The sequence below is a fragment of the Cannabis sativa genome, chromosome 4, assembly GCF_029168945.1.
Source record: "Cannabis sativa cultivar Pink pepper isolate KNU-18-1 chromosome 4, ASM2916894v1, whole genome shotgun sequence".
NCBI lineage: Eukaryota > Viridiplantae > Streptophyta > Magnoliopsida > Rosales > Cannabaceae > Cannabis > Cannabis sativa.
The window spans coordinates 39,113,999-39,126,564 of record NC_083604.1 but is presented as its reverse complement, the minus strand read 5'-3'; the positions used below and the strand labels follow the sequence as shown (position 1 = coordinate 39,126,564).

The 12,566-nt window shown below is 36.5% G+C and overlaps 1 protein-coding gene across 1 annotated transcript; it reads left to right on the top strand.

Moving 5' to 3' along the window:
- The first annotated feature begins 4,906 nt into the window (after nucleotides 1–4,906).
- On the top strand, nucleotides 4,907–6,963 carry LOC115714575 (protein NEN4). Its single transcript, XM_030643315.2, has 5 exons — nucleotides 4,907–5,618; nucleotides 5,763–5,809; nucleotides 5,960–6,023; nucleotides 6,256–6,462; nucleotides 6,559–6,963. The coding sequence occupies exons 1-5, from the start codon at nucleotides 5,082–5,084 to the stop codon at nucleotides 6,655–6,657; spliced, it is 954 nt and encodes a 317-aa protein (XP_030499175.2). The 5' UTR covers nucleotides 4,907–5,081; the 3' UTR covers nucleotides 6,658–6,963.
- The last annotated feature ends 5,603 nt before the right edge of the window (nucleotides 6,964–12,566 follow it).

Genomic DNA, 12,566 nt, shown 5'->3' with positions numbered 1-12,566 from the left:
ATAAAACATGGCCGACATTCCGTCAATTCCCGGGCTCTTGTCCGCACTCATATCTTTAAGAGCATTTTCAACATCTAGCGTAGTGAATGGAGCAAGCAAGGAGTCATTGTGAGTAGCAGTTACCAAGGTGGGAATACAACCGAGAGTGTGCTCAAGAGCATTATCATCAATAGGACCAGCAGTGAAAATGTCAGCATAATAGCTATGGACAATGGAAGAAATCTCAGCATTAGAAGTAGCCTTACCGCCCATATCATTGTAGAGAAACTTAATGCGGTTGTTGGTCTTCCTTGCATTTGCTTTTGCATGAAAAAACTTAGTATTTTTATCACTACAAGCAAGCCAATCGACACGAGAACGCTGCTGCCAATACACTTCCTCTTGCTCTAACAACTCATCCAAAATAGATTCAGCATGCTTTAGATCATTAAAGTGAGTGCCGGTTTGGGAGGAAGAGTTATTGAGCTGCTCAACTTTGGTTTGACAAGCCTTGATGTTTCTCTTCATTTTCCCATACTTATGAGTGTGCCATTGTTGGAGCTTTTCAGCACAAAGATTTAGATTAGACATAATAGCAGAGATCGGGTCATGGGAATCAAAATTAGACCAAGTTGCAGCAATGGTATCTTTACTTTCGGGGTCGGAGAGCCACATTTTTTCAAATCTGAAACGACTTTTACGCTTACTGTTGCTGGGCTGAGAAGAAAGTAGTTGGAAGGAGGCACTAATGGCGCGATGATCCGATTGAAAGTAATCAAGATGACAAACATGAGGACTATCAAAAAAGGAATCCCAGTGGCTATTTACGAAGCACCAATCGAGACATTCTTTTAAGGTGTTGGGAGCAGTTCGGTTTTTAGCCCAAGTGTAAGGATCGCCATCAACCAATGTTTCACGAAGACAGCCCTTGTCAAGAGCTTTTCGAAAGGCATTCATTTGAGATTCACTACGGAGAGCCCCTCCGGATTTATTATTGTTGGAAAGAATTTCATTGAAGTCGCCAATAACAAACCAAGGGAGTTGAGGAGCAACATCCGCAAGTCGTTCCAACAAAGTCCATGACGCTTGTCTATTAGAAACTTCGGGTGCACCGTAGAAGCAAGTAAGGTGTATAGTTGGCCCATTGAGAATCGCCATGTAGCAATCAAAATAAGTAGGACCCATATTAAGGAGAGAGATGTTCACCTCATCTTTCCAAAGAAGTAAGAGCCCACCACGAAGACCAATACGAGGCGATTCGAGACCATTTGGAAAACACAGAGATTGTTGCACACGATTAATAGAGTTAACAGGCAGTTTTGTTTCCATAAGAAACAAAATATGGGGCGATTGCTGTTGGACAAGCAATCGAAGGTGTCGGAATGCACTCGGGTTCCCCAAACCCCGTACATTCCAGCTGATTATTTTCATGGCGAGTTGCGGGGTTGCCTTGCAACCTTCGCAATTGAGTCATGGGAGAAAATAGAATCCTCAAAATCGGAAACTAAAGTCTCAATATCATCGTCTCTTGACAAAATAGAGGATGAAATTTCTTGTGCATTGCGACATCTCTTCAAAAATTTCCTCATGGATAAGGAGTCATTGTGTCGTTTGTAAGTGGTAGGTGGGGGCTGATTCTCTTTTCCAAGTGAAACCGTGGCCTGTGTATAGGTAGGGAGGTGCTCTTGGGGCATGGTGAGTATGGGAGAGGCAAGGCTAGTGTTTGTAGGTGAGGGGTGAAGTGGTGGGGGATAGGTGGCAAAGGTATTATTGTGAAGGTCCGGTATGTAGACATGGGAGAGGTCAGCAACAATGTTTTTATGGGTTACATTTATTGCAACAGGAGAGGGTGAAGAGGGTGTAAGATGAGTGACAGTATGAGATGGTTGCTGGTTTATATTGCAGGAAGTGATAGTGGGAATTTGCTGATTTATATTGCTATCATGGTGTATTTTTTGCTTGCCTTTATTGGCACCAGAGTTGGCCAGAAGTGTGGAGGAATTTGCTTGAAAGCAAGAACTTACAGCAGGTGGAAAAGAGGATGTAACAGGGTGCTGGTTTGGCAAAGGGAATGCTGGTGAAAGAGGCATTCGGCTAGTGATAGTATGTGTGGTATTGGTAGATTGACAGGGATGCAATTGCTGGTTTGTGAGTGATGATGCTGGTGGGAAAGGTAGTCGGGTAGAGTGGGGAGTTGTGGAAGTGGCACATTGAGTATTTGGCAAAGTGTTAGCAGGGTTATTTGGGAAGGCAGTGTTACTGGGATTAGTGGAGTTTGCATGGATAATGGGAAATGGAGCGGTAGAAGTACCTGATGTGGGTGTCAAAACAGAGTGTGAAGTTGTGAGACTAGACATTGGAGATGTAATGGTAATCGGGTTGGCAAGATGTTGATGCAGAGTGAGTGGATTTTGAGAAGATTCTCCATCAATGAGAACCGGGGGAGGGGCTGAGCGTCTAGTATGCAGTGCCGGAAGGGTAGATGTGAGAGTAGTTCGAGCCAAACGGGTGAGGAGTGGCCAAGCATTTCCCTTAGCAAAATCAGTCCGGTACCGATCATAGTTGTGTGTTGGAAGTTTTGCGCCCTTCATCCATGGCCCATATTCAAAGTCATCCTCATTACCGCTATCCATACGCTCCATGAAGGCAATACAACGCTCAAAGGGGTGTCCAAGGCAACCACACTCAAAACAGAATTCCGGGAGCCTTTCATAGCGAAAGTCCACCCAAAACTCATCTTTAATTTTGGGCAGCCGGATCATATGACCTCGCAAGAGTGGTTTGGTAGTACAAAGCTTGACGCGAACTCGTAAAAAGGGGCCCCAACCCTCATTGGTTGAATCATCAAAGACTTCAATAAACTCTCCAATAATGTTACCAAGTGCTTCGGCTAACACTTTTGTTTTGCTAAGAAAAGGAAGTCGATAAATTTGTACCCAAAAAGGAGTGAAAACCAAGTCTTCTTTTGAGACATTTTGCAGAGCATCTGGCGCGCGAAGAACAATGAGATGATTCTGAAAGTGCCAAGGCTCTTTAATAAGGACTCGTCTTCTATCCCCTTCGCAACCGAACTTAATGTGGAAGAGCCCATCATCTCCCTTGTATTCAGTGATTAAAACCCGGAAGCGTCCTTGCCAATGGCCCGACATTTGGTCAATGAAATTCTGCTTGTAAATATTCTGGTGTGTGAGAACCTTAGCAATCAAAGAGGGCTAGTGTGTTTCAATACTCGGTGAAGTGTAATCAGGTATACAGAAAATTGAACGTTCCTCATCTGTAAGGGAAAGTGTGGAATTGATATCATGGGATAGTGAATCCATGGAGGCAGGCGGACAGGCAGAGAACGGTGAGTGAGATGATTCCGGTGGTAAGAAGGATTGGAGGGAACAGTTATGATTTGATTTTTTGAAAAGCAAGAAGAAGAAGACAGTTAAAAGATGGGAAAATAGTTAGAAAGAAAACAACGGCTACAGACCCAACATTGGGCACAGTGTTTATCTAATTATATTTTTTGGTTTAACAGATTATATTTTTTTCTGTTAAATTTAACATTAAACAATAACTTTCAAAAATTTTAAAATAATAAATAAATAAAAATACTGGCCAAGTAGTTAAACTAAACCCCTATTTTTCTAAACAATCAGGTAAAATAACATTTTTTTTGGCTGAGGTTAACAGAATGTTTTTGTTTTCCTTATTTTTCAAAAATGCACACAATATTTTTTGTATATTTTTAACAGTTTGCAGATATTATGGAAAAAATACTCTCATGTACAGCTGCCCAAATAATACACTTTACTGCACAATTATAGTTTTAAATAACTTAAATAAATGTACTTGATTATCATAAGTAGATTTTATTTATTAAATTAATTATTTACACTATATCTTACCATCTTACATGAAAAATAATAATTTTGTCGACACTATCATATACAAATTATCCACAAAAAATGAATAATTCAATTATATGCAGATCCAGATAGAATGAAAAGTGCAAAATACAAATATTACACTGTTGTCTCGCAAAAGAAAATTAAAACTCAACCATTAAGAGTATATATCCTTATTTTTCTTTTTTTACAACTTTTAGACATGTGTTATCTTTACCTATCAATAATTTAGAGATTAAATTTTAATATTTTTTTTATTTAACTCAAATTTAAATTGTGCATGCTTTATTTTTCGAATATTGATTTTTAGTCTATTTTTGGATTAATTTAAGAACGAATTGCAGTTAGATTATCAAGATTTCTTAAACGTTCATATATTGTATTCAGTATTTACTTTTAATTATTAACAATATTATTTACATTAATTGAATATACATATTAATAATCTCAAACAATAATTAATAATATTTTTTCTTTAATTATTTATTGTATTATTTTTAAATAAAACACATCTAGCATAAAACTTAGTATATATACGTGCCTTGCACGTAGTATTCTACTAGTATATATATATACACAAATGTTGTATTATTTTTTTGGCCAATTAATGTAGCGATCTGGTATAAAAGATAATAAAATATTTGTGCTCTTATTATTGTACGTAGGCCGTCTTTTGTTATTTCGATGGAAAGTAAAAAATTGTACGCATTGCAAAGGAATCAATTAATACTAGGGAGAGGGGTTTGGTTTCTCATATCGATCGCAATGTCCTCAAATACAAGGAAATTAGTTAACAGCTTCATCAAACCAACCAATGACAACACTACTATGCTTTATACGTACGAATGTTCAAAAAAGAAAAACAAAATATTCAGCACATTCTCCTTGTGTTTAAGAAACAAACAGTTGTTATATCTACCTTTCTCATTAAAAGATTCTCCACGTCTTCATCAAAGTTTTCTGTTCCTAAAAAGCAATATATAATTCTTAATTACTACATATTTTTATGTGATACTCCTCTTTGTATGGTGTAATAACTTGATTCGTATTTTGTATAGGACATCCTCAAGAAGCTAAGGACCTCTTCATCCATACCAACGTCCAAACTTTTAACTTGAACTACAAGTTAATTAATCTCAAACGACAAGAAATATCTTCTCATCATTTTCGTCTTCCTCTATCATATTCATATTATATATAATCAAAATAATGTTAACAATTCTCATCAAACAATCAAATTACCAAAACAAACCCATCAATTCTTATACCAAAAAACGACATAAATTTGTGCTTAACAAAATGGAGCTTCCTTCTTATAGTAAAACGACAGAGAATATTGTGTTCTTTGACTTAGAAACGACAGTACCCAGAAGAGCCGGTCAACGGTTCTGGGTACTAGAATTCGGGGCAATTGTGGTTTGCCCTCGAAAGCTAGTGGAGTTGGAGAGCTTCAGTACGGTGATCAGGCCTGGAGATTTGTCTGTCGTGTCGTTGAAGTCTTCTCGGTGTGATGGGATTACTCGTGAGAAGGTATCCAAAGCGCCGTCGTTTGAGGAAGTTGCTGATAAGATATTTGAGGTTTTGGATGGCAGAATATGGGCAGGGCATAACATACGAAGATTTGATTGTGTTAGGATTAAGGAGGCCTTTGCTGATATTGGTAGGCCTTCTCCTAAACCTGTTGGTATGATTGATTCTTTGCCAGTTTTGACTCACAAGTTTGGCAGAAGAGCCGGTAATATGAAGGTATTTATATCTAAATCAAAATTAATTAACCAAAACCCTTGTATATATTTGTTCATATTATTACAAGCTTTTATTTCCTAGATATATAGTGGTTATTTATTATAATGTAATATTTGAGTTTTGTTTATTATATATCATGTTTAGATGGCAACATTGGCTGATTATTTCGGGCTTGGGCAGCAAAAGCACAGGTATATACATATATACAATTATAAGACTATTAAGTAATTATATTGATCATGTTTTAATTTATAAATGAAATCGAAGTATCAAACTGACTAATTATATTGATAATTAATTTTATTTAACAAGTACAATCTACTTTCTTAATTAATTAACAGAAGCCTTGATGATGTTCGGATGAATCTTGAAGTTCTGAAGCACTGTGCAACTGTTCTTTTTCTGGTATGAAAATCAAAAGTCCTGACATTCATATTATAGCTATATTATTATATAAAAAACGTCATACAACATATATAAATACCAAAATCTGTATACCAATTATTTATTTTTTCTCTTCATTCAAAAAAAAAATTATTTATTTTTTCTCTCGTCAAATTATTGGCTGTTCAAATAAATGAATTTGACATAGAAAACAATGCGGGTTTTGTTGTTGAATAATTAATAATTAATTAAGGAGGCAAGCCTCCCAAGCGTATTGAATAATGGAAGCTGGCGTATGGAGTGTAGTAGTCCTATAATGACAAGAAGTAGAAGCCATGGAAAATTCTTGTCCCAAGAACGAGAACGAGAAGAACCAATAAGTCGAAAATCTCCCCCAACTTCTTATAGTAATATTGGATATCAACGACCTGTTCCTTACACAAGGGCAAGTTTGGGAAAGGTTTGCAATATTATCACGATAAATTCTTATAAGATCAACATGCATATATAGATATATATGAACTGAAATTGATAATATATATGTATGTATATACAGATGACAGAGAGAGTAAAAAATCTGGTGCTATGTAAGGGCAATGGAAATCAGCCTTTAATCAGCCAATTACTAAGGCATTCTCATTCGCTGCTCCGCTAGCTGATCACAAATTAAATCTACACAGTACAGAAAGAGACAGAGAGTAATGAATCGCCCGACCACGTCGATTTTTGCTGCCTCATCACAACTCCTATAATTTAATGTATTTATTAATGAGTATTCTTTCTTCAGTTAATGCATGTATAGTACAGATATGTTTAGATTATTAATATAGATCGATATATATTTTTTTTTATTGTTGATTTTATATCATTAAATACTAGTCCCTCATTCATTTATTAAATTGGCAGAAGGAAAAAAAGAATCGGTATCATGAAAAATAATATTACCTCACATTCTTCAGCTTACACAATTGAACAAAGATGCTTGTTTTTTATATATAGATCGGATATTGAATACTTTTTCTCTTAGGGAAATAGATCAAATATAATCTAATGGCTGTAAATTTCAACTACATATAAAGCTAGCGTATTTTGCAATGCCATGCGCAGCAGTGAATTTCCAGTTCTAGGATTATAAATAATGTGCAATGATTATAATCAAGAATTATGCCTTCACAAAATGGTCAATTGTAATGTAGATGTGGACATTCGATTCTAGGGAGATAAGATAAATCACCACAAGAAGAAAAGAGTTTAGGTGGCTAACAAAGGTCGGCCTTAAAATTTCTTAAAGTTACTAAAAATATTAAAGTCGTCCCTAATAATCTTTGTCCAAATAGTGTAAGAGCATCTTAATGGTAGCATCTTTTAAGAATGCTAAAAATTTACACATAATCTAAAAATATATTATTTTATTTTATCTTTCTTCCACATCGTTTTTGGCACTCTTACTTCTAAAAACATTCTAATGTATAACACTCTTTAAAAATACTATAATTATGATCTCATACATTATTATTTAATATATATATATTTTTTGAATAAAACTTAGCAACTTTATTAACTAGCAATCATTAATAACAATAGAACGCACTTCGTTGGAACAATCCTCCAACTGAAGCACACAACTTGTAGAGAAACAAGAATCCCTGGCCAAAACATGAGCCAGCTTGTTTGCAGATCGTTTGACAAAACACAACTCAACATTATTTAAGGATAAGAGAAGAGTACGAACATCATGAACTAAAAGACCAAAAGAGATTGACAAAGTAATTTGGCTTTGCACGGCTTGAACACAAACTAAGCTATCAGCTTCCAAAATCACTTGTCCCCACAAATGACGGTCAATCTAGCTTAAAGCTTATTTGATGCCAACAATTTCAGCTATTTCACGTTGCAGCCGCCCCATCTTTCCCATCGCGTAAGCTTCTACCAAATTACCGTTGGAATCTCGAGCCACACAACCAAAACCAAACCGGCCTTCTCGCTCAAAAAAAGCACCATCAATATTAACTTTGATTAGCAGGTGCAGTCCAACGCTCAAGCACACGGTCCCCATCAATCAACGGAGACAGAGAAAGATCCTTTCTTTTTTGAGCGGATTTGTATTGATCAAGCAGAGTTCTTGCTGAAGCAAACACATTTGCAGCAGTACGGCTCCTTTGTTGCCAAACAAAGTCGTTACGGGCACGCCAAATTGACTAGCTAACAACCGCGACTTCCTCCGTCTCTTCCTGCCTACCACGACTGAACAAAACCAGCAACCAATTGCAGAATGTGTCGTTCAAAAGGCTGCCCACGTCTACCATAGTTTTATGCCAGCACGCACGAGCAAAATCACACCCCACCAAAGCATGGTAGATCGTTTCAACTAAAGCATTACACAAAGGACATGTAGAATTAATAGGAAAATGATTGTTCTTCAACTGAAAACAAGTAGGAAGCGAACCCGAAGCTGCCCTCCATAGAAAATTACTGACTTTTGGTGGAACCTTCAGATTTCACAGCTCCTTCCAAAAATCCGAACCACCATCATATTAGGCCAGGCCCCTTTCATTTCTTGCAAATATTTATAAGCACTCTTGATCGAGTACTGTCCGAGGCTTTCATATTTCCAACTCCCACAGTCATTTGTAGCAGTTGTACTTAGTTGAATAGATAGAATCAGCTCCTGATCTCAAACATTAAAGAGATCTCTAATAATCTCCTCATCCCAAGCACGGTCGTCCATTTTAAAAAGGTTGCTAACATACTAGTTTTCTAGAGCAGGATGAGTTGAAGAGACAAAACTATTGGTCTAATGAGGAAGCCAAGGAACCCTTAATATTGAGATTTGATCACCCGTACTAATAGTTTGAGTGACACCTGCTTGTAACAGCCCTTTAGCTTCAAAAATACTCCTCCATATGAAGCTTGGGTTATCTCCCAACTCAGCCGAAAAGAAAGAACCGTGAGCATAATATCTTGCTTTGAAAACTTTACTCACCAAGGAGCAATCATTGACTAGCAAACACCAACATTGCTTTCCAAGAAGAGCCAAGTGAAAATCCCGCTAGTTTCGGAAGCCAAGGCCTCCAACATATTAATTTATAACGGCTCAACCGGTCCGAACTCATCCAACTAACACCTGCTTTCTGAATAGAATCGGTTTGCCACCAAAATTTTGTCATAAGACGCTCCAATTCCTTGCAAGTGTCCAAAGGTAACAAAAAAACACTCATAGCATAGCTGGGAATTGGTTGCGCAACCGATTTCAGCAATACCTTTCCTGCTCGAGATTAAATTCGTCCTTCCCAACCCTGAATTCTCTTTCTTATTTTGTCTTTCAGAAAATCAAGAATAGCGTTCTTGTTCCTATACCAACCGAATAAGGGAGCCCCAAATAAGTGCCATTCTCATTCGCCTCACATATATCGAGCATTTTGCAAATTGTATCTCGGTGATAAGTGTTGGTGTTGTTACTGTAGAAAACAGTCAACTTGTTAAAATTAATCTTTTGCCCCGAAGCCATCTCATAAGTGTACAATAATTCTTTCACATTATGTGCTTCTTTCTCTGTAGCTTTACAATAGATGTAACTATCATCTGCAAAAGCATGTGTAAAATAACTAGAGCTCCTCTAGCAATTTTGCAGCCCGTTATTAAACCACTTTGTTCCTAGCTACGCAACTGCTTGAGAACCCCTCAGCACAGAGGATAAATAGATACGGTGAAAGAGGATCACCTTGACGAATGCCTCTTTGTGCAGTAATAGGACCTAACTCCTTACCCCCATGGGAAATCATGTAAGAAACGGTACCCACACAAGACATAACTAAATTGATCTATCTTCCATCAAAATCAATCCTCTCGAGCATGGCCCGAAGATATCCCCATGCAAGACGGTCGTAAGCCTTACTTATGTCTAGCTTGAGCGCCATAATACCATCACGACCCCTTCTTTTCCTTTTCAAATGATGTATTATCTAATAGGAGACCATAATATTATCGGATATTAGATGACCTTGAAGAAACAGACTTTGAGCATCCGATATAATAGAAGGCATAACCACTTTAAGCATATTAGCAATGACTTTTGAAACAATCTTATAAAGAACATTACAAAGCGCAATAAGTATTAAGTCACCCATATCCATAGGTTGTTTCTTTTTAGGTATTAAAACCAGATTAGTATTGTTTAAACCCACAAGAAGATTTCCAGAACTAAAAAAATTACGTACCAGTTGTATGACATCTCGATTAACAACCAGCCAACATTTTTAGAAAAATGCTGGTGTCATTCCGTTAGGCCTTGGAGCCTTGTCAGGATGCATTTGGAACAATGCTTTTCAGAACTCATTATCGGAAACCGGCTCAAGCAACTCCATATTCTGCTCTGCTGTAACACGAGCTTGCACACTACTTGTACCTTCTCTCCAGTCCGCATTAGATGAAGCAAAAAAAGCAGAAAATAACCCACCATTATTTGTGGAAAACCCGAAGACCGATCCACCCAATTGACATTCGATTCTTTAAGCTTTGAAATGAAGTTATTACATCTTCAATTAGTTGCAAAACCATGAAAAAATTTACTGTTGTTATCACCTTCTTGCAACCACAATTGCCTCGATTATCATTGACGCCAAAAAACCTCACATTGGGTATAAGCTTCATTCAGATTGTTCCTTGCCAGTTTATAATTTTCCACCGAGGTATCATCTCTCCCCAACTTCCACCTTTGCACTTCATTTTTACATTGTTGAATTTGTTGGGTTTTATGCCCTAAATAAAACTCATTTCAATATAATCAGATTTACTTATTAATATAGATCAGAAATAACATTTAATGTTGCATGGTTCACATGATTTATTTCATGATTATATGTACATAATGTATAAAGTCATCTGAAACCCTTTTCACATACTTGATCCTGTTTATTGTGCCGTCAACACATTGGAAAGTAAACATGACTATGTGAATAAAGTTTCCTAGATTTATCAGACACAGGGTTTTACTGATATTATAATCTACAACAAGAGTTTACTTGCATTTGGAGAAGTGCTATGTTCTTTCCAGAGCATTGGTTAAAGTAAAGCTCAGGTTGGATGCATGGAGTATGCATCGGAAGGGACCGATATTGAACGTTGACTTAGATTTATTAAATTTACCGTAATATCTATTCAAGTCAATATCGTCTAGTTGATCCTAGATCAAATGATCTTAATCCTGTTATGATTAGGCTCAATCTTGAAAGGCTATTCGTGTTCTTTGATTTGTTAGTTAAGCCTACTTTTAGGTCAGGGTGATACGTACATTTTGGGAACACGGTAGTGCAATTGAGTGGGAGCGCTATCATAAACATGGAATCTATAGCTTCTATCTGGCGAATAGCAAAGGATGATCTCCTTCGAGCTTGACCAAACGAACATAAATGGTGGAGTACTCATTTCACATAAGCTGAAATATCATTTATACGGGGTCAAGTGTTTTAAGGAATAAATACATTGTAGGGTGTAACGGTAATTTAATCCCTTTACAGTGTAGATCATTCATATAGAGGATCATTGATCACATTAGGATTATAACAATAGATAACTAATGATGTGTATATATGGTGGAACATATAGAGCATTCTATATACTGAGAGTGCAATTCTAAGTTCTATGCGTGGATTCAACGAAGAATTAATAAGTTAGTGAATTTTAGTGCTAAATTCTTGATCTACTTATTGGAAGCTCGGTTATATAGACCCATGGTCCCCCCACTAGTTGAGATAATATTGCTTGTAAGACTCATGTAATTGGTTTTGATTAATCAATTATAATTCTCAAATTAGACTATGTCTATTTGTGAATTTTTTCACTAAGTAAGGGCGAAATTGTAAAGAAAGAGTTTATAGGGGCATATTTGTTAATTATGATACTTTGTATGGTTCAATTAATAAATATGATAAATGACAATATTATTTAATAATTATTTATAGTTATTAAATAGTTAGAATTGGCATTTAAATGGTTGAATTAGGAAATTGGCATTTTTGAGAAAATCAGATACAAAAGGTGTTAAAATTGCAAAATTGCAAAGCCCAAGGCCCAATCCACTAATGCTTGGCCGGCCACCTATTGTAGCTTTTTTAAATTAATTTTTTTCATTATTTTAATGCCATATAATTCAAATCTAACCCTAGTGGAATGCTATAAATAGATAGTGAAGGCTTCAGAAAAATTACACTTTTCTTCTGACACTTTTTGAATCAGAAAAAACTGACCCTTCTCTCTCCCTATCTTTAGCTGACCACTCTCTCTCTTCTTCCTTAGAATTTTGAAATCCTTAGTGTATGAGTAGTGCCCACACACATCAAGCAATACCTCAATCATAGTGAGGAAGATCGTGAAGAAAGATCATCAGCAAAGGAGTTTCAGCATCAAAGATTCAGAGAAAGAGATCCAGGTTCAGATATTGATAATGCTCTGCTACAGAAAGGAATCAAGGGCTAGATATCTGAACGGAAGGAGTCATTATATTTCGCTGCACCCAATGTAAGGTTTCTTAAACTTTATATGTGTTTATTTCATCGTTTTAGAAAG